Here is a 27629-nt window from a genome sequence, read left to right on the forward strand (position 1 = left end):
CAATAAGAGAAAAATAGAAGTAAATTTCCTTAATCTGACAAAATTCCTCTCAGGTACCTACAGCAAGCCACCAATCTAATTTAAAATATACAGAAGCATTCTTTGTACAGCTAAGAACTAGAGGAAAATGCCCGCTATTATGTCCACTCTAAAATGATGTCCTGGGGATCTTCAACAGTTTAGTAGGACAACAAAAAGAAATGAGGCATAAATGATGGGGGTATGTGTGGGGGAACCTATTGTTTTTGTAGATGATATAATTGTATACCTAGGAAATCCAAGAAAGTAAACTGAAAAATTATTAAGACTAATAAGATGGTCATAAATAAATACACATAATTGGTAGGTTTAGTATCTAATGGTTAATAAGATTAGGAAAGACAATAGTAAAAAGAAGGGATCCTATTCACAATAGCAACTATTTAAAAAACTATAACATACATAGAAATCTAGCAAAAAGGTATAGAATCTAGAAGAAAAAGCCATAAAACATTATAGCAGGACAAAAAAATTGATTAAATAGGAGACATACAGTAAAAGGTCCAAAATGGTAGACCCAATATTGCAAAGATATCTATTCTCCCCAAGTAATCCATAAATAAAATGCAATCCAACAGAAATCCAAAGATTAAAAAAAATTTTAATGGTATCCACAAGGTGACTCTAAAGTTCTAACAGATAATGCAAAAGAATAAAACTTTGGTAATAAGAATAAAACAGCTGGGAGAGCCAGGCGAGGTGGCACATGCCTGTAATTCCAGCAGCTTAGGAGGCTGAGGCAGGAGGATCGCAGGTTCAAAGCCAGTCATCTTAGTGAGGCCCTAAATAGTTTATTAAGACCCTGTCTCAAAATAAAAAGAATATAAAAAGGGCTGGGGATTTGGCTCAGTGGTTAAGTACCCCTGGGTTAAATGCCTGTTACCAAAAAACAAACAAACAAACAATAAACAGTTGGTAGACACAGAAAATACAGAAATAAGCCCAATACACATAGAATTTTTATCATGACATTTTAAACCAACTGCAAAACTTTCAATATGGCTGGAAAAGAGAAAAAAATTAAAATGGTATAACTACTCTTCATCAGACCCCAAAATAAAACTCAAATGAACAAAATGATTAAATGTTAAAGTAAGCTGGTATACTGGTCTGCAGTTACAGCTATTCAGGAGGACTGCTTGAGCCCAGGAGTTTGAGCCCAGCCTGGGCAACAGAGTCAGACCCCATTTCAAAGAAAAAGAAGGAAAGGAAAAAAAAGCAAAATAAAACTACCAGAAGAAAACATTTTTCATAATCTTACGTTGGTAAGACTTTTCTAAGGCATAGAATTGAGGAGCCACAAGTAATAAGACTAAAGATTTGACTATGTAAAAATTAAGTTACAAATGACACCATAAAGTTAGTTAAAGGACAAATGACAAACATGGAATAGGTACTTATGATGTTTGTGAAATGGATTCATATCTAAAGTCCATGAAAAAGTGATGTAAATCAATAAGAAAAAGACAATCTAGTAGACAGTCGGCAAAGAGATACTGAAAGGAAATTCTCAGTAGAAATACAAGTAGCCAACATATGAAAAGACATTTAACCTTACTAATAAGGAGGGAAATGCAAATTACAGTGAAAGCATTTTTTGTGCAAAAGACTGGCAAAAGTTAAAAAGGCTGATGATAAAAGGCAGACATGGAAATGATCACTTTAATGATATTATTGATGGAAACATACATTTAATAATCGTTTTTGGAAGACAATGTAGCATTAACAAGTTAAAAATGTATATTCCCCCTGACCCAGTAACTTCAGATATCTTTCTGGTATATCTGCATAAGTGTGCAAAGATACACACTACAGCATAACTGGTAGTAGCCAACTTTTAAAAGCTTCCTTGTATGTCTATCAGTGGTTAAATATGGCAGATAATATCTATTTAGATTATGAAGCCATTAAAAGTAATGAGGTACTAACATGAATATAAATGAATTTCGTTGTGTTAAATGAAAAAAGAAAACAGAAAAATAACTAATGTGATACCATTCACATAAAAACAAAAGATATATTTGCATACTACATGTAAAGACATTGTGAGGGAAATGAAAATATGTCACTGATGTAATACTGAAGTGATGAATAAACAGTAGACACTTGTCATGGAAATTAAGCTGAGTCTAGTCTGAAGTGTGTTCTATGATTTGTATAATCATGAAGTATGGGGAAGCAGAAATTATCTATAAGACAAAGGTGAATGGGTTAAGTGTACAAAGTATTATGGAGTACGAAGGAAGGAAAAAATATCTGGGAAGGGTTTCACCGAGGCAGTATTTTGTGGAGAAGCGGTGTAGGAAAATGTGGTGTACTTTAAGGGAACAAAACTGTTCAGTTTGGTTAGGAACGCAGTAAAGAGTGAGAGATAAAAATGGGAAGGGCCAGGTATGGAAGTGTTTCCTAAAAAGAAAGGAATAGGGACCACCACCTTTGGAAGGTTAACCTGGTAGAAAAAGAAGAGTGTGTATGTAAGGGTGGGAGGAATAGTAAGAGATAAGAGGTAGAGGAGGCTACCATAGTAATATGTAAGAGTTAGGCTGGGGCCATGGAAAGAAAGCAGTTCTGAAACTGTACCCTGGCAGGAACCCTGTGGACCTAACTGCTTACTTACTGACAGTGGACCAATTAACTTTAAACACACTGAGTACCTGAATTTTTTTTTCTTTGGGGTTCTGGGGATTGAACCCAGGGCCTCTTAAATGCTAGGCAAATGCTGTCCCACTGAGCTACATTCTAGTTTTTACAGATATTTAGTATTAAATAACTTAAAGAAAGACCATGAAAGTCCCTGGCCTTTTCCTGAAGCCAAGATTTGAACTTCATGGGCTAGAAACTGTGGTAGGCAAGTGGTTACCTCATACATTAGCCCCACCACCTGCAGTGTGCATGTCTTTCAGTTTAATTGCACATACTAACTCATGTGAAATGGTATACTTTTTGTGTGTGTGAAATCAGGTTCCCAAATGGAAGTGAGAAACTCTAATATCTAAGAAAATAATGGTTTATAAATTACTTTAGCCTTATATTGAAATATTTGTTAAGAGTCTAAAAAAGATTTCATCCAGAAATTTGCAAAAATATATTGCATTTTCTGAGGATGCATACTGGCTTTAGTGGCATTTATAATTCTGGTGATCCATGAAAGCCTTAGGATGTGATCCCCACAAATGACAAAGGTCTAACATGTTTCCTGTTTGAAAGGAGGCATCGAGAAGTCAGAAAGACAAAAAGACATATGCCAGTGAAACTATTCTATGTGATACTATACTGATAGATAAATGCCATTAGATATTAATCAAAACTCACAGAACATATGTCACCAAGAGTGAATTAATGCAATCTATGGATTTTGGATTATGGTATGTCAATGTAGGTTCACAGAGCATAACAAATGTATCACTGGTGTAGGACACTGACAATGGGGGAGGCTGCACATGTGGAAGGCAGGGAGCACATGGGAAATATCTGTACTTTTTTTCCTGCTCAATTTTGCCGTCAACCTAAAATTGCTCTAATAAAGTCTATTTAAAACAACAACAACAACAATGGGCTGGGGACGTAGCTTAGTGGTAGAGCATTTGTCTAGTGTATATAAGGCCATAGATTTGATCCCCAGTGCTGCAAAACAAAACAAAACACAGACATGTGCCAGTGGTGGAGCCGTTTCCATCTGTGCCCCTTTTCCTTCTGTATACAGACATGCCTTTACCTTTAAATGCCTAGCGGACTCTATCGTCCTTCAGCACGTCTTTCTACCAGAGCTTCTGCCCCAGCTATGAGAGAATTTTCCCTTTGGTTCTAAGCTATCCAATGCCTCCAATACTTGGCATTTAAGGAATAGCTTCTTAGAGCCTCTGAGTTACTTTCTTTCTAAGCATACATGGCTTCCAGCCTCATGTCACAAAGGAAGCAGCATATTAAGCCTACCTTGGAGAGCAGTTAGGGTTCTTTTTATCATTTATTATTATTATATTTTGCAGTGACAGAGATCAAACCTTGGCTCACTCATGCTAGGCAAGCATTCTGCCACTGAGCTGCATCTCCAGACCTTTTAATATATACATATGTATATATATATATATATATATTTTTTTTTTTTTTTTTTTTTTTTTTGAGACAGGATCTTGATAAGTTCCCAGGCTGGCCTTGAACTCGTGATCCTCCTGCCTCAGCCTCCCAAATGGCTGGGATCACAGGAGTGCACCATCACACCCAGCTAGGGGTCTTGTTGCTGCTCTGATCACTTTTCTGACCATCTCAGAACTTAGCCACTAGCATTGAACTGAATGCCTGAGACACACCATGAAAGAGCAGGTATCTAAGGTATTAGAACAGTGTCACCTCAACAGACCAAGACCTCACCTTTTAGAAAACTTGTCCAGCTCTCACTTCTTTCCATACTTAAACCATCTTCAGGACTCAAGCTACTAAGAAGATTGGCTAAACTGTGCAAAATGTGAACTGATGCTCAAAATCAGAAGTACACAAGAAAGGTGAATCTTGACTGAATTTCCCTGTAATCTCAAAGCTATCTCACTGATGAGAACATTATCTGGAAAGGCCAACATTAATTCTAAAGTATAATACAAAACTAAATAATGAAAAATTAAACAAGTTGGAAAAAAGCAGTAAAGATTATATTTACAAAAGTCATTTCCCAAAAATAAATTATCCTTATCCTTGTATTTATAATTGTACCAAACTCTGAGATATGTAGGTTGCTGAAAAACTGGCTATGATTATTATTCTTTGTTACAGTGGCTATGTTCCCCTACTGCCTTGGAACTTAGCACTGGGGGAACATTCTTGCTTCCCTACATCTGGGTCAGTGAAAGTCCTCTTGCATAAGGGAAATGGTATCATGATTATTGTGTTCCAACCTACTAGTGACTTTTCTTACTTAGCAAAATTCAAAATCCCTAATTTGCCAATCTTAAATTGTTAAAAGGAAAGTGACTCTTTTTTAAGATATAATCCTCCAAAGTACTAAACTAATTTCCTGTGGCTAGACTCCTAACCATCAGTTTTTAAAATTCAGGCAATGTACAATCATTATTGCAAGATAAATATTTGGTTAAAATAACCTTCAGTAGATATGAAATGCCACTGGTTATCTTTTTATTTTGTAATCTACCCTTCCCAAGATGCTACTAATGTGAAATCTTACTGTACTCATGGTCTGGACTAGAATGGTGGCCACAAGGTGAGCCTTGAATAAAGACCTCATCCAAAGTTCTCGAATGCAGGCACCCATGCTCCAACAGCCTGAGAGAAAGATGGCTGCCTCAGATACAAAACTGTCAAAGTTGCACATTACTCTGAGTCTCAGAAGAAGTATGACCTAATATGCAATGTTCCATATCTAGGAAAAAGATGAGAGTAGAATATTTTGGGCATAGAGTAGAACATTACACCTTTAGTGATAATATTCCAAAATCATTTAAGTGGATATATTCTGAGGTAATACATTCTAAATGATGCATGTTTTCCTCTTCTCATCTGCTGTGTCTCTGACCATTGCCAATGCTTCTACTTAGTGATGTTTTTAGATGATTACTAATAACAGATGGTAATCAGCTTTTCTTGAAAATGCACTGCTAATTTCCTGTGTTACCTTAAATAGACAGCTGAATGCAACAATTACACTGACAGCATGCCTTATTCTAAGATGTGAAACAATGAGGGAAATTTTAGACCTTATTTTCTTCCGGGGAAGAAGGCAAATTTAGGGCTCACAGTATAAACCTTGAGAAGTCCATTGTTTGCAAGCATAAGCCCACAAAGACACAGTTTTGGGGAAATTTGCACCACTTTTTTCTTCTCATTTAGAAGAATCCATCTGATTACCAGATAACAGATCTCAGCAAACAGCCCAGCTTTGTTCCTTAAACCGGTCTAAACTGCTGGAAAGCACCCTTGTACCTCCCACCCCCACCCACACTGCCTGGCTCCATGAAGTGCCCTCACACGTCCTCGCCGTGCTCAATGTGATGACTCTGTGACTAAGGCATTTTGGTGAACTGGCCTTCCTTCCTGATTATAGGTCAAGGTCCAATAGAGGGTGGAGCACCTACCAAGTTCTCCCCCATCTGTTGGTAGGCAGTTTAGAGGACGGACAGGTCTTATGGTGGGAATTCCTCTGGATCCTCTGTTACTGGCTCTCAGGGTATGCAGGGACAGGTGGAGGGCTTTAGGTGTAGTGTTCTATTCATTTAACACACACAAAACCCCAGGTTGTCAGGGCAGTGCACCACAGTAAAAGGAAACTGGTTTTGGTGCAGAATACAATACTTATAAGTAAATTTAAAACAAAACCAACTTGCTACCTAACTCGGTTCACTATTCCTCAAAGTCATTAACAATCTCCATTTTGTCAAATTCAAGGGTCACGTCTTAGTCCTCATCTTATTCAACCTCTCAACAGCATTTTTTTTTTCTTTTTTTTTTTATTGGTTTGTTGTTTTTTTGTGGTGTGGGGAATTGAATCCAGAGCCTGGCATGCTAGGCAAGTGCTTTACTACTGGGTGACATCCCCAGCCCCTAGCATTAGATTCTTGAAGTACTTTTTTTCCACTTGGTTTTCAATATCCCACACCTTTAAAAAATTTTCCCTACCTCTCCAGCTGTTAATTTACTGTATTTACTGATTTATCTGTAAACATAGTGAATCTTGATTTCCCCTCTCTGTCTAGTCATTCCATATGTAATCTCATTCCATGATTTTAAATGCCACATTTATGCTGACAATTCCCAAGTTTCTCTCCCCAGAACTCTAGACTGGATTATATATCCAAATGCTTGCTTGACATCTCTACTTAGAAATCGATAGACACCTCAAACTTAAAGTGTTCAACATACAATTCTTTGTTTTCCCTCCCATTCTTTCCATTTCAAGAATGGCATCTTGTTTCTCCAATGTTCTGTTGCCCAAGTAAAAATAAGGTAGAAGTAATATTTGATTCTTTCTTTTCCTTCTCTATCCTCAATTCAGAAGCAAGGCTTGTCTACTCTATTCCCAGAACAAATCCTGATCCTTCACCTCTCTCCATTTCCATTACTACCACCCAAGTCCATTGCCATCTCCTAGGGCCCCATAGCAGTCTCCTCATGCTCCTTAGAACCTGTTTTCTACATAGCTGCTGGGGCCATTCCTTCAAATTATCAATTGGATTATATTACTTTCCTGCCTTAATCCCTCTAGTGACTTCTCAATGTACTTAAAATAAAACCAAACTGTTTACCATGACATACTCTGCCAACAATTCATCTGATTATCTTCAACCACACTTTCCTTCTTCCTGTTCCTTGAACATGTTCTGTTCATACTGGTCTTGGGACCACCGTATTAGCTACTTTCCCCCTGGAGCACAAGTTCCCTGAATTTTGCATATCTTGCTCTCTCACATCAGTTAGGGCCCAGCTTAGATGTCACATTCTCAGAAAGTGTCTTACCTTAGAAAAGTCTTCAAGTAGTCCCTCAGTCACTCTCATAATGCTAATTTTTTTGTAGCACCTACCATCACTTGTTATTTTCTTAATTTTATGTTTCTTCATTCCTGTATACTTACTTAGTGTCTAGAACAGTATCAAGCAAGCATATAAGCACTCAAAATCCTAATATAATGACAATATGTATCATCACATATGGACACACCTCAATGAGCAGTTACAAAATATATGAAAATTAGTTGATTACTGTGGCTGTAAATCAGGAAGCATGCATTAAGTAACAGTTACAACACTATTATATAAATACTACTTTTTAAAAAGGTTGTAAAATGGGCTATTATAGTAGCCTCTTGGCATAGGAGGAGGCACAGCTCGGGTCTGAGATCTAATTTTATCTCTGCCATTCAGCTGTGCAATTTTGAGCAGTCTACTTAATCTCTACAATACTTATCTTTTACAGGATAGACATAAGAATTAAATTAGATTATAACTAACCTGCAGTAAATATTCAATTAATATTAGTGTGTCCTCTGCACAGTCAACTTTGGGACATTTAAACTTTAAAAAAGTTTAAATAGGAACAAAAGAAATTTATATTTTCTTTCTTTCTTTCTTTCTTTTTTGTTTTTTTTTTTTTTTGTGGTGCTGGGGATTTGAACCCAGGGCCTTGTGATTATGAGGCAAGCACCCTACCAACTGAGCTATATCCCCAGCCCAAAATTTATATTTTCTTAATAGAGTTCCTTAGTGCTATTAAGGAATAGAGTTTAAGAACTTACATAAAAGAATATGAAAGTTAGAGTGGAAGAAGTAAAAGAAAGGTGTGTGTGGGGGGCAGGGATCTTATGAAAATCAAAAGGAGGTGAGTAAACCAGAGGCAAGGGACTAGGGGGTGGAAGGAAGGAAGGAAGAAGGAGGCAAGTACTGGGGAGTGATATTGGCCAAATTATACTGTTATATCATATACATGTACGAATATGTAACAACAAATCCCATCATTATGTTCATTATGTTCAATAAAATAATGTAGGAAAAAAGAGAATAGCCTCAAAAAGAAAATGGAAAAATATTGAACACAATATTTATGGTAAAGAAGCTATTTATAAGCTGTGTAAAAAAAGAAGCAGAATTATAAACTAAAGGTCATGATCAATATGAAAAAAAAAAAAAAAAAGAACTCATATTAAAGAACGGAACATGACAGAGAAAGGTGGACAAAACTCTAAACTGCCCTTGAGTTTTCCTTTTAACTTTCTTCATACTGAATGCTATTATGGATTTAAAATCTTTTTTTCCATTTTAAAGACAAGGAAATGGAAACTTGGGATATTTAAATAATTTGCTTAATACAAGAGAATTCAAATTCAGTTTTAAGGGACAGTACTTTTAGCCATGTATTATGGAATTTTGAGGTTTCATGATGGAAAAATTTATCATCTTTCACACAAAGTCCATTCCTGCTTTGTAATTCCCTCTTTTGTTTTTCTATCACAACCACTTTAAATTATCTTATTCCATTTAATAGGTTCTTACTAACAGAAATCTGTTTTGAATTGTGTTTCTTCAACTAAATTTAAAATATCCTTGTCAGCAGGATCTGGGTCTCCCATTCCTTAGTGTTCAATGAATGTACGGTGTTGAGTCGTTTGGATTCACAACATCTGTTGCTAAAGAACTAAAAGTAAAATGTCTCCTGCAGGCATAGGAGAAGCCTAAAGAGAATTATTGAAAAAAAAAATAAAAAGGGAAAAATATGTATATGTGTAGTCTACTGGGCAAGGATGCTTTAATAAGTCTTGCTTATGTTCTTGTTCCAAAACCTTTCTTACCAACGTTGCAGGATACAAAATCAACACACAAAAATCAGTAATGTTTCTATATGCCAGTAGCAAATTATGTGAAGAAGAAATCAAGAAAGCAATGCCATTTACAACAGCTATGAAAACAAAAACCTAGCATATGTATTTAACTAACAAGGAGAAAAATCTCTACAAAGAAAACCATAAAACATTTATGAAAGAAACTGAAGAGGACACAAGAAAAGTGGCAATATTTATATACTGTGTTAATAGATTGGAAGAATCAATATTGTTAAAATGTCCATGCTACCCCAAGAGATCTACAGATTCAATGCAATCCTTATCAAAATATCATAGAACCAGTACAAATTTTCTAAAAATTCAGATGGAACTACAAAAAACCCCCCAAACAGTCAAAGTAATCTTGAGCAAAAAGAAAAGAAGCTGAAGGCCTTATACTAAGTAACTGCAAAATACACTACCACTACAAAGCTATAGCCATTAAAACAGCACAGTAATGGACTAATGCAATAGAATAGAGAGCTCAGAAGTAAACCCATGCATCTCCAGTCAACTTATCAACAAAGGTGGTAAGAAAATGCACTGAAGAGAGGGTAGTCTCTTTGATAGATACTGCTAGAAAAAAGGGATATCCATTCACATGCAGAAAAACAAATCTGGACTTATTTCTTACCCTATACAATAATCAACTCAAAATAGATAAATAATTAAATGTTAAAGGCTGAAACTACAAAACTACTAGGAGAAAATATAGGGGAAGTGCTTTAGGACACTGAAACAGGCAAGGATTTTTTGGTAAAAGACCTCCAAAAGCACAGGAGACAAAAGCAAAAATAGACAAATGGGAGTACATCAAACTATAAAGCTTCTGTGCAACAAAGGAAGCTAACCACAGAGTGAAGAGACAACCTAGAGTATGGGAGAATGTATATGCAAGCTACACATCTGGTTAATATCCAGAAATAGGAACTCAATTCAATGGCAAAAACAAAACAACAACCCCAAAGAAGCTGAGAATAACACAGTAGTTACCAGAGGCTGGAGAGATAGGGGAAATGGAGGGATGGGGAAAGGCTGGTCAACTAAGAATTAGAATAAATAAATTCTGTGTTATATTGCACAGTAAGGTGTCTGCAATGGTAATATACTTATGTTTCAAAAAAGTTGAAAGGATTTTGAATGTTTTACCACAAAGAAATGATAGCTATATGAAGAGATAGGTATCATTTGAACATCACACGATATATACAATTATCAAACATCACATGGTACTCAATAAATATGTACAATGTTTATGCGTCAAAAAAATGACAAAATTGGGCAGGCATGGTGGTGCACACCTATAATCTCAATGGTTCAGGAGGCTGAGGCAGGAGGATTACAAATTCAAAGAGAGACTCAGCAACTAAGTGAGGCCCTATGCAACTCAGTGAGAACCTGTCTTGACATAAAACATAAAAAAGGTCTCAGGATGTGGCTCAGTGGTTAAGCTCCTCAATTCCTCATACCAAAAAAAAAAAAAAAAAAAAAAGACAAAACCAAATTTTTTTTTTCCTGGCATCAAGATTGAACCAGGGGCCTTAACCACTGAGCAACATCCATACTGCTTTTTAGAATTTTATTTAAAGTCAGGATCTTGCTAAGTTGCTTAGGGCCTAAGTTGCTGAGGCTGGCTTTGAACTTCCAATCCTCCTACCTCAGCCTTCCTCCAAGATCAAATAAGTCTGGGTTGGAGGCTGAGTTCCAAGGTTGTGCTGAATGCTGCTCCAGGGCCACTTTGAAATTTAATGTGTTTGACCTGAAGTCAAATAAGTATGTCAAATATTTAAAGGTAAGTACCCAAATAACAAAAGTATAGTAAATCATTTACAATCCAAAGGGAAAAAGAAGGGATACACAATGTATCAATCCTATAAAAGGTAGGAAAGGATTACTCAAAAGGGCAGAAATTCGGCTCTATTAAATAATTACAATGAGTAAGAAAGGATTAAGTTCAGTAAAAGATAAAGACTGTCGGACTCAACTAAAAAATTCTGCCACATGCTGGAAATATTATAAAGTTGCAGAAATTATAACCATGTTTTGTTGGTAATGGCACACAGATAGACAAAGTGACCGGTGAAAGGAGAACCTAGAACCAAACCATGCACATATGGCATTCTAATATATTACAGAAATGATGTGGCATATCAATGAGAAAAAAATAATGACTCAATATACAGAACCAGGACAACTGGCTATTTGTAAGAGAAGAAATGAAATTGAATTCCTACCTCACACTTTACATCTGTACATAAAATTCAATTTAAAATTAAATAACTAAATGTACTTAGATGCAAAAAAGACAAAACTTTAAAATTTTAGAAGAAAATGTAAGAATAGGGAGATTTCTGAATAAGACATACAAAGAACTGACTGATAAATTCAATTACCTTAAAATCAAAGTACCATCAAAAGACACTAAGTAAAATCATAAAGCTTTGATAGACATTTGTAATATATATAATTGTTTTGTTTTGTTTTGTTTTATTTATTTATTTATTTATTTATTTATTTGGTGCCGGGAATTGAACCCAGAGGGACTTTACCACTAAGCCACATATCCAGTCCTTCTTTTCCCCCCATTTGGAGACAGGGTCTCCCTAAGTTGCTGAGATTACAGGTGTGCACCACTGCTCCCAGATTATATAAAATTTTAAAAAGAATTAAAATGATGAAGAGATACAGAATGCCTATGAATCAGTTGAAAAAAAAAAGGCCAGCAATACATAAAAAAATGTGTCAAAGACATAACACTTAATAAAAGAAGAAACAATATGACCATCAAGACAAAAAGAAACTCAGCATCATAAGAAAGGAGGGATCAGAATGATTCAAGATGGCTAAACAGAGATGCTCAGCACTTACCACCTCCTTCACAAAGGAGAACCACAGTAACAGGTGTAGAGCTGTATTTCAAAGTGAATGACCACAGGAATAACTGGAAATCAACAAAAGAGAGTGAAACCTTGTAAGATTCAGAGACCTGGGACAAGAGCGTGGCATGAGAAACAAAACACCTTGGCATCTGCCACCCCAGCTTCACAGTGGGGGAAAGGCAAATCTCCCCACTGCAGAGGTAAAGGTAAAAGATAAGTCCCAGCAAACTATCAGTGCAGATATTGGCAATCTTAGATACTAGTAAGTTTCACAATCTACAGACTTGGAGCTCAATTAGACAATATGGAATGTGCACAGTAGCACAGTAGCCTTGTTTTGGAAAAGGATATCACATCATGTCCCAGTGAACCACCAGGATGCTATAGCCAGGAGTCATCTTGAGAAGTGAGTTACTGTCTGAATTTGGACTGCTCTATGGGTCAGAAACATTTGCATGTTTCCATTTCTGGTACTCCACAGACATTCTACGGAGCTGGTTCAGGGGGTTACTGCCTCATAAACCCAACTTGGTCCAGCAGAGTAATTGTAATCTAAGCCTGCTAGATGCCTGCACTGTAGGGGATGGGTGTTGTGATATGGAAGAGATACCACTCTTAAGAATCAGGGGAAGAGGGCACTTGCCCTCTGACGTCTAGGGCATGGCCAGTTATATGTGGACTTGTGCTGGTGCTAGGACTAAAGGCAGGGCACTCCTGTGATTCCTGTGGCCCCTTCTTCTCTGTGTCACACTCAGGTGCCTGTTGCTGATAGGGCAGGGAGGGAACACTATAGTTCATGCTGATGCCCTGCCCACAGGGGCACTGAGGGGGCTTTGGGCAACTCCATGGCTCCAGCCACTTCTCCACCACTGGATATACATAGTTAAAGGGGAGCTCACCTCTGAGAGGAATTTGCCTGGCTCTGTCCATGGTCCCAATTCCAAAGGACTTGCCACCAATGTGGTAGAGAGGAACACCACGGTTCCTGTTGCCACCCCACCTACATGGTTCCAACCACTCCAACTCCACACCTTGTCTGATAACGCACTGCTGCTGGAACTGAATGTGAGCACCACAGAGTGGATGCTATAGTTCCTGCCACTACCTCTCCCAAGGGAGCATCTAGCACCATTATCTGGTGGGAGGACAAGTGATTCATGTCCCTCACTACTGCTGGGGCCAGAATGCCAGAGAGGCACATGTTAGTAGCACAGCTAGCATCAGCAGTGCCTAAGGAATTTTAACACCTGACAGGGGCCACCACCCCCACTGTAAGAGTAGCCACTGTGAGGACCCTGCACCCACTGCTATCTACACCACAACTTCTTAAACTTTTAGCGTATCCCCACTCTTGCATGGTCTGCAGAGATGATGGGTCTCTCTGACTTGACCATAGAATGCACTGTGCCAAAGTCATTATCATAACCCAAGAAGCTATATAGAGACTACACTATGGTTCCCACACAGAATTAAAAGCCACTGCTGCATAACAAACTCATATCCCAAGACATATCTTCAGGAGAAAGGGGCTACTAAGAAGGTTCCCCTGTAAAAGATAGTAGAGCTAATGATCCATCAGATGTGCAAATCTCAATGTAGGAGCACAAGAAATATGAAAAAATAAGGTCATGTGAGGCATTCAAAGAGCATAGGGTCAAAGTCATAGAATTTAAAAGAACAATTATAAGCTAAAAGAGATCCAAGAGAATATAGATAAATAAATGAATAAAATCAGGAAGATAATGTAAGATATAAGTGAAAAATTCAGCAAAGAGAGATTCTGAAAAAGAATGAAAAAGAAATCCTGGAAATGAAGAGCTCAATAAATTAAAAACAAACAAAAAACAGTTGCAAGTCTCAACAACAAAGTATACTAAGTGAAAAAAAAAAGATTTGAACTAGAAACTTGAAGACAAGTCTTTAGAAATATCTTGAGTCAGAACAAAAAAGAAAAAAGAAAGAAAGAAGAAGAAAAGGAAGGAATGGAGGTAATGTTATTTGAGACCTATGAAACATTTTATTTTTATTTATTGGTTCTTTTTAATTATACATGACAGCAGAAACCATTTTCATATAATTATTCAAGCACAGAATGTATCTTATTCTAGTTAGAGTCCCATTCTTATGGATGTATATGATGGTGGGATTCACTGTGTTGTTTTCATATGTGTACATGGGAAAATTATGTTAGATTCATTCCTATGGGCCACTTTAATACACCTGTATTTATTTCTGGAGTAACCAAAGGCAAGGAGAAAAAAGTTAAAGGTACAGAAAACTTTCCTAATCTTTGGAAAAAACATAGATAGATATCCATGTACAGAAGGCTTAGAGAACTGCCAAAAGACATAATCAGAAAAAGTATTCACAGTATACAAACTATCAGAAGTTTAAGTCCAAGAAATAATTTAAAAATCTTCCAGGGGAAAACACCACACCACATTTAAAGGATTCCCATTAGACTAACAGCAGACTCTCAGCAGGTATCTTATAGACCCGGAGAGAATGGAATGATATATTCCAAATCCTGAAACAAAATAACTCTCAAACTACATTTCTATACCCAGCAAGGCTATCCTTCAGAAATAAAGATGTTCTAAGACAAGCAAAAACTGAGGGAATTCATGACTATTACGAAAAAGATGTGTAAGGGAGTCCTACATGCAGAAGGGAAAGATAAAGAACTACCATCACGAAAGCATGTGAAATTGCAAATCTCACTAAAAGAATACATACAAAAAGGAGAAACAGAAAAGAATCAAACACTGGCAATACAGCAAACCACTGAACCAAAAAGAACAAAAAAAATTTGAAACAACTAGAAGAAATCAACAAAATGACAGGAATAAGTCTTTACATATCAATAATAATCTTGAATGTAAACAGACTGAGTTCTCCAATTGAAAGATATAAACTGCCTGAATGGATAAAATACAAGACCCAACAATATGCTGCCTACAAGTAACTTACTTCACCAGTAAGGAAACACAGACTAGAAGTAAAAGTACGGAAAATGATGTTCTAAGTAAATGGAAACCAAAAGCAAGCAGGGATAGCTATACTTATATCTGACAAAATGGATTTTAAGACAAAAACTGCAAGAAATGAAGGTCACTATAAAATGATCAAGGAATAAATTCAACAAAAAGAATGATTATAAGTCTATATGCAGCTAATGTTAGAGAATCTAAATTTTTTTTTTTTTTTTTTTTTTTTGGTGCTGGGAATCGAACCCAGGGCCTTGTGCTTACAAGGCAAGCACTCTACCGACTGAGCTATCTCCCCAACCCCAGAGGATCAAATTTTTAAAAATTTATTTTTATTTTCGTTTTTATTGGTACTTATAATCATATAATAGTGGGATTCATTATTGCATATTTGTACATGCACACAACAGAACAATATAATTTGGTCAATTTCATTTCCTAAGCACCCTATTTTATAAAATAAAGTATTAGACCTAAAGGGAGAGACAGGCTTCAATAAGAGTGGAGGATTTCAATTTCCTACTTTCATCAATGTACTGATCACCCAGACCCCACAAAAAAAAATCAATAAACAGAGCTAAACTATATTATTATAGATCAATTGGACTGAACAGACATTTATAGAACATTCCATCCTACAACTATAGAACAAAAATTCTTTTCATCAGCACATGAAACATTCTCCAGAATAGACCATGTATTGGTTCATGAAACAAGTTTTAACAAATTTAAAAAAAGATCATATCCTGCCTACAAGTGTATTTTCTGGTCACAAACCAGAAGCCAACAACAAAAGAAATTTTAGAAATTATACAAATGCATGGAGACTGACAATACATTTATTTTTTCCAGTGGAGACTGAACACCTGACCTCAGGCACACAAAGCATACATTATCATTGAGCTATATGATCCACTCTCTGAACAATGGGTCACTGAGGAAGTAAAAAGGGAAATTAAAAAAAAAATATATTAACTTGGGACATTCAACCACTGAGCCACAATCCCCAGCCCTATTTTGTATTTTCTTTAGAGATAGGGTCTTACTGAGTTGCTTAGCACCTCACTGTTGCTGAGGCTGGCTTTGAATTTGCAATGCTCCTGCCTTAGCCTCCTGAGCTGCTGGGGTTACAGGCATGTGCCAACGTGCCTGTCTAAAATCTTAAAATTTCTTTAAAAAAAAAAAAAAAAAGAAAATGGAAAGTCAACATTCCAAAAATGTACAATGTAGCAAAAGCAGTATAAGTACTGCAAGGGAAGTTTACGAATTGAGTGCCTACATTAAAAAACATATATTTAAAATCAACAACCTAAAGATGCATCTCATGGACTGTGTACAGTAAGAATAAACCAAACCCCAAATTAGTAAAAGGAAAGAAATAACAAAGAGAAGAAATAAGTGAAATAGAAAAAAAAAATGATTCATGAAACAGAGTAGGTTCTTTGAAAAAGATGAAAACTGACAAATCTTTATCTACACCAACCAAGAAAAAAGAGAGAAAACTCAAAACAAGAGATGAAAAAGGAGACATTACAACTTATGCCACAGAAATACAAAGGATCATTAGGATTATAAAAATTTATATGCCAAAATGTAGAAACCCTAAAAGAAATGGACACATTTCTGAACACTTAAGACCCACCAAAATTGAACCATGAGGACAGAAAAAAAAAAAAAAAAAAAAAAAAAAAAAAAAAAAAAAACCTGACTAGAGCAAAATCAAGTAATGAGACTGAATTAGTAATAAAGTCTCCCATTAAAGAAAAGTCCAGGACCAGATAATTTTACTGCTGAATTTTACCAAACTTTTTTCTTTTTGGGTGGGAGGTAGGGGAGTCTTGCTATGTTGCCAAGGCTGGCCTTAAACTTGTGATCCTTTTGCTTTAGACTACTAAATAGCAGGGATTACAGATTACCAAACTTTTTAAAGAACTAATGCCAATTATTTTCTAAGTATTCCACAGAACTGAAAGGGAGGGGACCCTTCCAAACTCATCTTATGAGATAGCATTACCCTGTTACCCAAACCAGAAAAGGATGAAAAAAAACCAACAAAAAACTATTGGTCAATACCTCTCATAAACATAAATGTTTGCCTAGCATGTGTAAGGCACTGGGTTCAATTCCCAGCACCACATATAAATAAATAAATAAAGGTCCATCAACAACTATAAATTTTTTTTTTTTTAAATGAGGAAAAGTTGAAAGCAGTACCTCTGAGATCAGGAACAAGAACACAGCCTGTCATACATAATATGAAAAATGACAGAATGAGACAGACATCATTACCCTATGTACACGTATGATTACACAAATCGTATGAATCTACATCATGTACAACCACAGAAACAAAATGATGTACCCCATTTGTGTAGAATGAATCAAAATGTAGTTTGTAAAAAATTTTAAAAATAAATAATTAAAAAAAAAACCAGGCTGTCCACTATCACTGTGCTTATTCAATATAGTACTAGAAGTTTTAGCCAGAAAATTAGGCAAGAGAAAGAAATAAGAGGCATACAATTAAGAAGGGAGGAAGTCAAATTATCTGTTTGCAGAAGATACAATTCTATATGTAGAAAAACTTAAATCTCCACCAAAAGACTGTAAGACCTGATAAACAAATTCAGTAAAGTAGCAGGATAAACACACACACACAAATCAGTAACTTTTCTATGTATCAATAATGAATCTGTTGAGAAAGAAATCATGAAAATACTCTCATTCACAGTAACTATGAAAAAACAAACAACAAAATTCCCTAGGAATAAAATTTACCACAGAAGTAAAAGACCTCTACAATTAAAAAAAAAAATTATGAAACACCAATAAAGTAAACTGAACACACACACACACAACACACAACACACACACAGAAGCCCTCTCGTGTTCATGGATTAGAAGAATTGATATTGTTAAAATGTCCACATTACCCAAAGTGATATATAGATGCAAAATGATCCCAATCAAAATATCAATGACATCCTTCACAGAACTAGAAAAAACAATCTCAAATTAATATGGAACCACAAAAGACTGTGAATAGCTGAAGTGGTTTCAAGCAAAAGACCCACGCTGGAAACAGTGTATAATGCCTGATTCCAAATATACTACAGTTATAAATAGCATCATATTGGCATAAAATGGACCACAGAACAGCAGACATCCCAGGTATACCCATCCCCCCAAATTAATGTCACTTGATTCTCAATAAAGGTACTAACAACACACACTGGACAAAGGATAGCCTCTTCAATAAAGGGCAATAGGAAAACTGGATATCCACCTGTAGAAGACAGAAACATGACCCTTCTCTCTCAGCTTGTTCAAGGATCAACTCAAAATGGACCAAAGAGTAAAATGTTAAGACTTGAAATTCTGAAACTACTAGAAAAAAACATGGGGACAAAACTTCAAAACATTAGTACAGGAAATGGTTTTCTGGAAAGGACCGAAAAGCACAGGAAACAAAAGCAAAAACTGATTAACATGATCACATCAAACTACAAGGCTTCTGCTAGGCAGAGTGGTACATATCTATAATCCCAGAGACTTGGGAAGCCAAGGCAGGAGAACTGCAAGTTCGAGACCAGCCTCAGCAATTCAGCAAAATTATAATAAATAAATAAAAAGGGCTGAGTGTGTAAGTTCAGTAGTAGAGTATCACAGGTTTCCATCCCCAGTACTATACACACACACACACACACACACACACACACACACACAGAGAAAAAAACAGATAAACAAAAATAAAAAGTCTTCTGCATAGCAAAGGAATAATCAATGGAGTGAGAGACAACCTACAGAATGGGAGAAAATATATGCCTGACAGAGGGTTAATATCCAGAATATATAAAGAACTCAAAAAACTTAACAGGTAATTCAATTAAAAACTGGGCAAATGATCTGAAGAGACACTTCTCAAAAGAAGAAATACAAATGACCAACAAATAAATGAAAAATGTTCAATATCATTAGTTGTAAGGTAAAAAAACACATATCAAAACTACAATAAGATACCACTGAGTGGGTATTATAAATAACTATTGTAAATGCCACAGAATGGTTATTATTGAAAAAAAAATACTGGCAAGGATGTGGAGAAAAAGGAGTTTGTACACTCTTGGAGGGAATGAAAGTTAGTATAGCCATCATGAAGAACAGAACAAAGATTCTTCAAAAAACTGAAAAGAGATTTACCATATTATCCAGCTATTCCACTTCTGGGAGTGGAATATATATATATATATATATATATATATATATATATATATATATCCAGAGGAAATGAAACTAGCATATTCATTAAATACCTGCATGCCCAAGTTTATTGCAGCACTATTTACAAGAGCTGAGATATAGAATCAGTTTATGTGCCCATCAACAAATGAATGGATAAAAAATATGTGGCACGTATACACAAGCCATAAAGAAGAAGGGAATCCTGTCATTGCAGCAAAATGATTGAACTAGAAGACTTTCAAGTGAAAAAAGACACAGAAAGACAAGTATCACATGTTGTCTTTCATGTGTGGAAGAACAAAAATGTTGACTTGAAAAGGATAGTGATTACTTGAGATTGGGAAAAGTATGTGTTGGGGGAAGCGGTGGGAAAAGGGTGGATGGATTTGATAAGTGCATGCTATATGCATACACAGAAATATCACACTAATCCCATTAGTATGTACAATTACTACATGTTAATAAATAAGGGGATTGCAAATGAAGACCACAAAGATTTATTAAGTCCATTAGACTGGCAAATATTAAGAAATTTACAAAACTAATGAAAGAGAATGCATCAATGAAAAGTCTTATATACTGCTAGTGGTGTAAATTAGCGAAACCATTTTTGGAAACAATTTAGGACTGTAAAAGTGAGCAAACACTGCAACCCAGCACCACATTTTTAACTTTATTATGCCTTTGTTCCAGAAGATAGGACAAGAATGTTCCAAGCAGCAAAGTTTGTATTAGTAAAGAACTGGAAAAAACCAATAGGAGAATGGATCACAGTGGTATATTTTCACAGTAAAATTCTGTATATCAGTGTACATGAATGGCCTACAGCTATAAGCAACATGGATAAATAAAAACAGAAGAATGTAATAAAACAAGTCCTCAATGAGTACTCAGAATATAATACCATTTTTACAAAGCTTAAAAAGCCACACAAATATGATAAACCTAGTTTGTTTGTTTGTTTGTTTTTTTGCGGTGCTGGGGATCAAACCCAGGGCCCTGTGCTTGTAAGGCAAGCACTTTACCAACTGAGCTATCTCCCCAGCCCCAAACCTAGTTTTTAAAAAGCAGAGAAAGCAAAAGTCTTTGTCACTGGTTACAGGGAGTGGAGATGACTGAGGGTTGTGAAAAGGGAGGCGCATCTAAGTGGAGGCCAGTTAGTGATAATGGTAGAATTCTTGGATTGGTAGGGAGAGGTAGAATCATGAGTACTCCGTTTTAATACTAACATGCTTTATATCCTACATTCATAATTAAGTAAATATATGTATACATACATATATTTTTCTACATGGCATATATAAAATAAATTTAAAAAGAAGAAAGAACACTAAAATATATTCATGACAATGGAAACAAAATTTGGTCTAATACTTACTGGTCAAGGGTCTTATAATAAATGTCCAGATCTTTGTTTACCAGCTCTGTTGTTCTCATAACAATCATCATTTCTCTATACTTTTCCTCAGCATCCCGAAATTGAGGTTCTCGAAGTTCTTTCTTAAAATGAATAATTTCTTCCTCATAACCTTTCTGTCGCCCCAATGCCAAACTGTGATTTCTTTTTATATTTTCTATGTTCTCTTCCAACTTCTGATGTTCACTATAAAAGGGAAAATTTTTTTGTTCACAATATGTTCAATGCAGTCTAGTTTTATCTGAAATAAACAATTTTCTACAGTAATTTTTATTAAAAATTTGGACTTCTCTGTGAAAAAAAATTCTCTTGCACAAGTATAAAAACTGTAATACTGACCAAAAAGAAGTAAAATAAATAAAATCTTATGATAATCTGGCAGATTACACAGGCCTCAATGTACACTTTAAAATTTATTTATTTATTTAACAATTGTTTACTTATTAAGCATCCTTTTATGAGCTAGACATTGCTCTCAAGGTTATAGACATCTGAGAGCTGGCCTGATTGTATGTTCTGTTGACATTTCTTTTTTTTTTTTTTTTTTTTGCAGTACTGGGGATCAAACTCAGGACCTTGTGCTTTCGAGGCAAGCACTCTACCAGCTGAACTATCTCCCCAGCCCTCTGTTGACATTTCTGATGAATCCTAGTTGAAGAAAGGTATGAAAAAGAACAGATGAATTTAGTGGTCTGAATGTAAAAAGCACAAGTACTAATCACAGAAGAAATTTAAAAATATCTGGTTTGGGTCTTCAGTAGCAAAGAATAAATTATTTCATTTAAAAATTTCTTACACAAGTCTTCCTTTTACAACTTGCCAGAGAAGGCACTAATATCATACTGTTAGAGTTGAGGTTTGAGAGCTAAAGGGATGTTGGCGTCACATTCTTGGCTTTCATCATAATTTTTTCTGTGACTTCTCTTGGTCTTGGTGTCCAAATCCACAAAAAATGAAGAAGCCAAAGATGATAAGCTCTTCCAGTTATGGTCTTTGATATTTCAAAGAGATTTTAAATAGATAAAACAAGTACTTAACACAAGTCAACCATTTGTTATTTACAAATTAAATTAGAACTTCACTTTTACTATATGCTTTAGAAAATCCTAAGCATTTTTTGATCCAGATTTCTGAAAAATGCACAAGCAAGAGTTGAATGAATAAATGAGACCTGGATTAAACCAGTTGAGGAGGTTCAAATTTAAGTGTCTGGCAAGTACAACCTTTTATACCAGCTTAGTGTCTTAGCATCAACCAGGTTCTTTCAGAATTCCTAAGTTAACTCGAATGCAGACAAAGCAGGAACCTGCTGTACCAAGAAGGTAGCACCCACAGTAAGTACCAATAATACCAATTGAAGCAAGAGTCTGGCTAATATCTCCCACTCACACACACACACTCAAAATTATTCTAGTGGGCACAAAATTATAACTGGGACATGGGTTTCCATTGGCAAATTGCTCTGGAAATAACTCCACTGACAATATTATAGACTGTACAAGCTATGACCCAGGTAGGATCCACAGTCATACATTCCCTGTGCTCAGTACCATTATTCTGTGTACTAGGTCAGCAGAAGTTTGGGGATTTGACATAATACTGAGTGATCACTGCCCCTTCCCAGTGTGATTATCAATTTTATGTTACTTCTTTAGTAATTCAATTTTTAAGGTCTTGAAATATAAAAACCCTGTCCACCTTCCTGTTAAGTCTCCAGGGATATTAGGCTGAGGCTTAAATTCTTCTGTAGAATAGCTATTTAATTTCTTCACATTACATTAATTTATTTAAATTTAAAACTATTTTAAAAAACATACTTTTTCATTTGCAAAACCTGCATTTGACCCATTTCCTTCAAATGTTGTCTTCTTTCTTCTTCAACTTCTTTTAGCTCTTCATTTCTCTTTCTTAAAGTGAGGTTGTCCTGTAGCCACCTTTCTTGTATCTAAATATAAATATTTAGTCAGTTAATGAAAATAACTAAGTTACTAAATGAGATCCATAACAGGCACATGCCAACAGGTAGAGCTAATTCTGCCTTACTTAGAATCATGCTAAACTGGACAGAGGGAGAATAAACCAGTGTGAAGTTATCTCTAGGACTAGACTAATCTGGATGGCTCACTGACAGTTACAGAAGGGACATCTTCTATAATGCAGCTTTTACTGCCCTTTCCTGACCATGATGTAAAAAGCTACTTTCCTGTTTAATGGGGTGGTCCCATAACAAATCGTTTGAGCATATATCTTTGTATACTTGTTAACTTATGAAGTATATGGCTAAAAATGCGATTAAACATGTTCCTCATAACACATACAAAATAGGAATTTTAAATGATCAAATAAAAAATTAGACTTTTTTTTTTTTTTTTTTTTTTTTTTGCGGTGCTGGGGATTTGAACCCAGGGCCTTGTGCTTGCAAGGCAAACACTCTACCAACTGAGCTATATCCCCAACTCCCCAAAATTAGACATTTTAATATTTAGTACCTACATCCTAGTGGATCATCTTGTCTAGAAACCCTGATATGGAGTCTATTGATCTAAAAGATAACAAGACTCTATCAATATGTACAATTTTAATGTCTTTATGTTATCAGTTAAAAATAAATCTAATTTTTAAAAAATCACAAGAGGTCATTACTACTGTTGAAGTCTCCCTGTACTTTGTCTTTTCATGTGCCAAGACTATGAAATTCTGTAAGTTTATGTCAGATACAACCTCTGCTTTCAGGTTTAGAAAAACAAATTTAAGCATCTACCATGGATTTGGAGCATTTCAAATTTTTGGAGTAGAGCTGTTCAACAAGTAAAATCTATGCAAATACTCCAAATCCAAAAGATCCGAAATACTTATGGTCTCATGCATTTTAGGTAAGATTCTCAATCTATATAATGGTCATATAAGGCAGTAAGAGATACTATAAAAGTAGTGTTTGTCTACAAATTTCTTCATTCTTTCCTGGCCACTGAAATGAATTTGTAAAAACTGCTTGTTACTACAGGGAACTTTTTTCCTTAAAAAAAAAAGATAATCACTTAGCAATGGCAGCAAAAAAAATTTTCTCAGTAGCTTTCCTGGTGTTTATACTGAATTACATTATAAAGAGACAAACATCAGGAAGCAATTTATAAGTTGACTCCTTGGAATAATAAAAAAAAAATCTTGCAGAAATAGTGGTGGTCTGGCCCACAAAAACCCACATGTGGGAAATTTAACCTGAGTTTGGAGTCAGGACTTCTCCAAGATGAGTGGGATACCTCCAACAATAGGCCTTGCTGCTGAGTTAAACTCAGTGATGCAGGTAGCCAAGGAGGGAGGGTCAGATCTTTGGTAACACCTTACTGCCAACAATGAAGGTCAAGGTGGGAGCAAGAAGGGAAGTCAAGGCTTTCTCTCATATGTTTAATGTTCATGTCCAACCCTTGACCATCTGGAAGTCACCATTTTAAAATGTTTTTTAAAAATGTCAAAAAGTAAGCCTACCTTAATTTTTCTTAAAATACTATAAACATACACAATTTTGCTAATGGCAATATTATAAGGTAGCTAGAATAACACGGTGTTAAATGTTCTCTGAGGCTGAGGCAAGTACCATATGTAGCTGTAGATAGCTGCTATGGCACTGTAGTTAACTGCTACACCTCTTCAAGGCTCTTACATGGGAAACTATACTATATCCATTTTCCTCATTAGGAAAAGGAGAATGTCCCAATGCCTGTTTTCATCTGATACTATGTAATACTTGAATTTGCTTTCAGGATCTCGTGAAAGGACTCTTGGGGGAAAGGGCTATCACATTTTAGGTGAGACTGATTTTTGTCACAGAGTGATGTTTGTGGTCTATTTTCCTACATGATCACCAGGAAAGCAGGCATGTCTTTCTTTTAGGTCAGCTTTTATTATTCTTTAGTTTTGAAAGACAGTATGTAGCAGAGTAGTTAAAAACCATAGGCTTTGAAGTCAGGTATACTAGGCTCCAATTTTGGATAAATTAGTTTAAATTCTCTGAGCCTCAGTTCGCTTGTAACATGTTAATGAATACTACCTATTATAATGAGCTATTGTGAAGGTTAATTAAGTTAGTGTCTGTAATCAGTAGAGTGGCTCAATAATTGAGTGTAAAATGCTTTCTGGGTCAAATTTATCCTTTGAACTTTAAGCTGTGAGAATTCCAATTATAGTTTATAAAATATCCGAGAAAGGGAGGAAATAAAACCAGATTGAGTGATAGTATACCAGTACTTTTTCCCATTTTACACCAGAAATTTGACAATGAATAGTCAAGTTCTAAGTCTGTTACTATTTTTGTGTCCTTAGGCAAGCCAGGTTGTCTCCATGCCCCTTCATATACCCCTTCATCTGAAAAATAAGGGAGGCAGATTACTAGATTTCAAATTATTTTATTCTTTGGACTAAACTTAGTAGAGCTTAAATAAGCATGTAAACAAATACCATTAGGCTTCCCATTTCTTAAATAGCAACCCTACTGAGGTTGTAGCTCAGTGGTAGAGTGCTTGCCTAGTATGTGTGAGACACTAGGTTCAATCCTCAGCACTACGTAAAATAAATAAATAAAATAAAGATACATACAATAACATAAAAAATAGAATACCGTAAAAAATAGCAACCCTTATCACTTAGCTCAGATGATATATTATACAGACAGCTAGCTGAATTAGGTCTCTCCAAAGACAGAACTAATAGGACATATAAATATAGATATATGAGAAGGAATTTATTAGGGCAATTGGCTTATGTAATTGTGAAGGGTGAGGAGTCTCATGATAGGCTGTCTGCAAGCTGGAGACCCTGGGATACCAGAAGCATGGTTCAGTGGAAGAGTGAAAGGCTCAGAACCAGAGAGGTCAATTGGTGTGGCCAATGGTATAATTCTCAGTGGGAGACCAAAGGACTGAAAACCCAGGGGGCCACTGGTTTACATTCTGAGTCCTAAGGCCAGAGAGCCTAGAGTTCAAGGGCAGAAGAATTGTGTCCTAGCTCCAGAGAAAGAAAGAGGAAGTCCTCTTCCCTTTTCTCCTATTCAGGTCTCTAGCTAATTGGATCATGTCTAGTCACTCTGAGGGCAGATCTTCCACACTTAGTACACTGACTCACAGACCAATCAACTCTAAAAACACCTTCAAACACACTCAGGAGTAACATTTTGATATTTCTCTAAGTATTCCTTAATTCAATAATATTGAAACCTTTAAAATTAACCATCACAAGCCCATCCCTTTTCAACCTGGCACCCAAACATCTCCTTAAACTATACTTAATCTCCAAATAAAGAAAGATTATAGTTCTGCCTAACAAGACACAACAATCCTGCATTCAGTTGAAAACTCACTAATCCATTCCCCAGAAAAGCAGGTAAAGTTCCTGGGTAATGTTCATTCTTCTCCTGATATCCCATAACTTGAACAGTAAGATGTAAACTTAATAGTATAGTCACACATTATATAACAACATTTTGGTCAATGACAGACCACATATGATAAGATGGTGGTCTCATAAGATTGTATTGCCTAGTGATGATGTAGCTATCTTAGTTTGTACAAATATGTTCTGTGATGTATGTACAAAGATGAAATTGCCTAATGACCCATTTCTCAGAATTTATCCCCATCATTTAGGGATGCTTGACTGTGTATACACACATACACACACACACACACACATACACACACATTCTTAACAAAACAGGAAGAAAATGTTTATGAGAATTACAGTTCTTAGTTCTGTAACAGGTCACGTGGGTCATTGCTGGTATTCAAAACTTACTTCTCTTATTCTTTTTACCGTCCTTTATTCTTTTTGCCCACAGTAAGCACCTCAGCTGGTCATGGTTCTCTATCTGATGTGGTCACCCAAATCTTCACATTCCTGAAAGTCTGGGCCATTCAGTCCTGACTGGATTGGGTTGCTGCAATTTTCCATTTGACCTTAATCACAGGGCATGGTAATATTAAGAGATACCAAAGGATCTCCTGTGTTCCAGACATCCTATTCCTTACCCTCACTATGCAACAGTAGTCCAATTTCCCCTTGGTAGTCAGGATCAATCACCACAGTCAATACTGTAACTTCCTTCTTTATCTGTTGACTCAGAGACATAAAGAGCCCAAAGTGGCTGAGTGGCCATCTAAAGTTTCAGTTCAGTGAAATCATTGTTTTGTCTCCTGGCAGCAGCATTCCTCCCTTTGGAACTAAGACTTCTAAACCAGCAGAACATGAAGTCAGGAGAACAGGAAGCAAAAATTTTTGCTAGTGGGTCCCTATGGATAAGTGTCAGGTACTTCTATCTCTACCCCTTGATTCCTAGATCTGTGAATCCTGGCTATTAAAGAAATGGTATATAAATTGGTCCTTTTTTAATAGCACATACAACCCTTTGGAGAACTTTGTCCCAGTCCTGCAAAGTACTATCACCTAGCTGGCACTGTAAATCCAACTTCTGAAGGCTATTTCACAGTTCTATCAAATGAGCTGCTTCAGGATGATAGGGAATATGTTAAAAACCACTGAATTCCATAAGCAGGAGCCCACAGCTACAGTTCTTTGGTTGTGAGGTGAGTTTCTTAGTCAGAGGCAGTACTGTGTAGAATACCATGATGGTGGATAAGGAATTCTGTAACCAGCAGATGGTGATTCTGACAGAAGCACTGCTCTCAGGGAAAGCAAATCCATACTCTTCTGTCTATTTTAGTAAGGACAAAACACATCCCTTCCATGCTGCAAGTGGTCC

General features: G+C 36.0%; 1 protein-coding gene across 2 annotated transcripts in view; it reads right to left on the reverse strand.

Annotated features, from left to right (window-relative positions):
* Positions 1-27629, reverse strand: part of Rad50 (RAD50 double strand break repair protein) — an 89981-nt gene that overhangs the window by 10525 nt on the left and 51827 nt on the right. Inside the window, exons 20-22 of one of the 2 annotated variants that reach the window (XM_047555271.1) lie at positions 22696-22823; positions 20840-21064; positions 12230-12294 (exon numbers count right to left, since the gene is read on the reverse strand). In XM_047555271.1, the coding sequence (XP_047411227.1) occupies positions 12270-12294; positions 20840-21064; positions 22696-22823 (378 nt within the window). In that variant the 3' untranslated portion in view covers positions 12230-12269. Of the gene's footprint in view, positions 1-12229; positions 12295-20839; positions 21065-22695; positions 22824-27629 lie in introns of those variants that run through there. The other variant, XM_047555270.1, reaches the window with a different exon arrangement.

Source organism: Sciurus carolinensis, chromosome 6 (genome assembly GCF_902686445.1).
Source record: "Sciurus carolinensis chromosome 6, mSciCar1.2, whole genome shotgun sequence".
In the NCBI taxonomy this organism is placed as follows: Eukaryota; Metazoa; Chordata; class Mammalia; order Rodentia; family Sciuridae; genus Sciurus; species Sciurus carolinensis.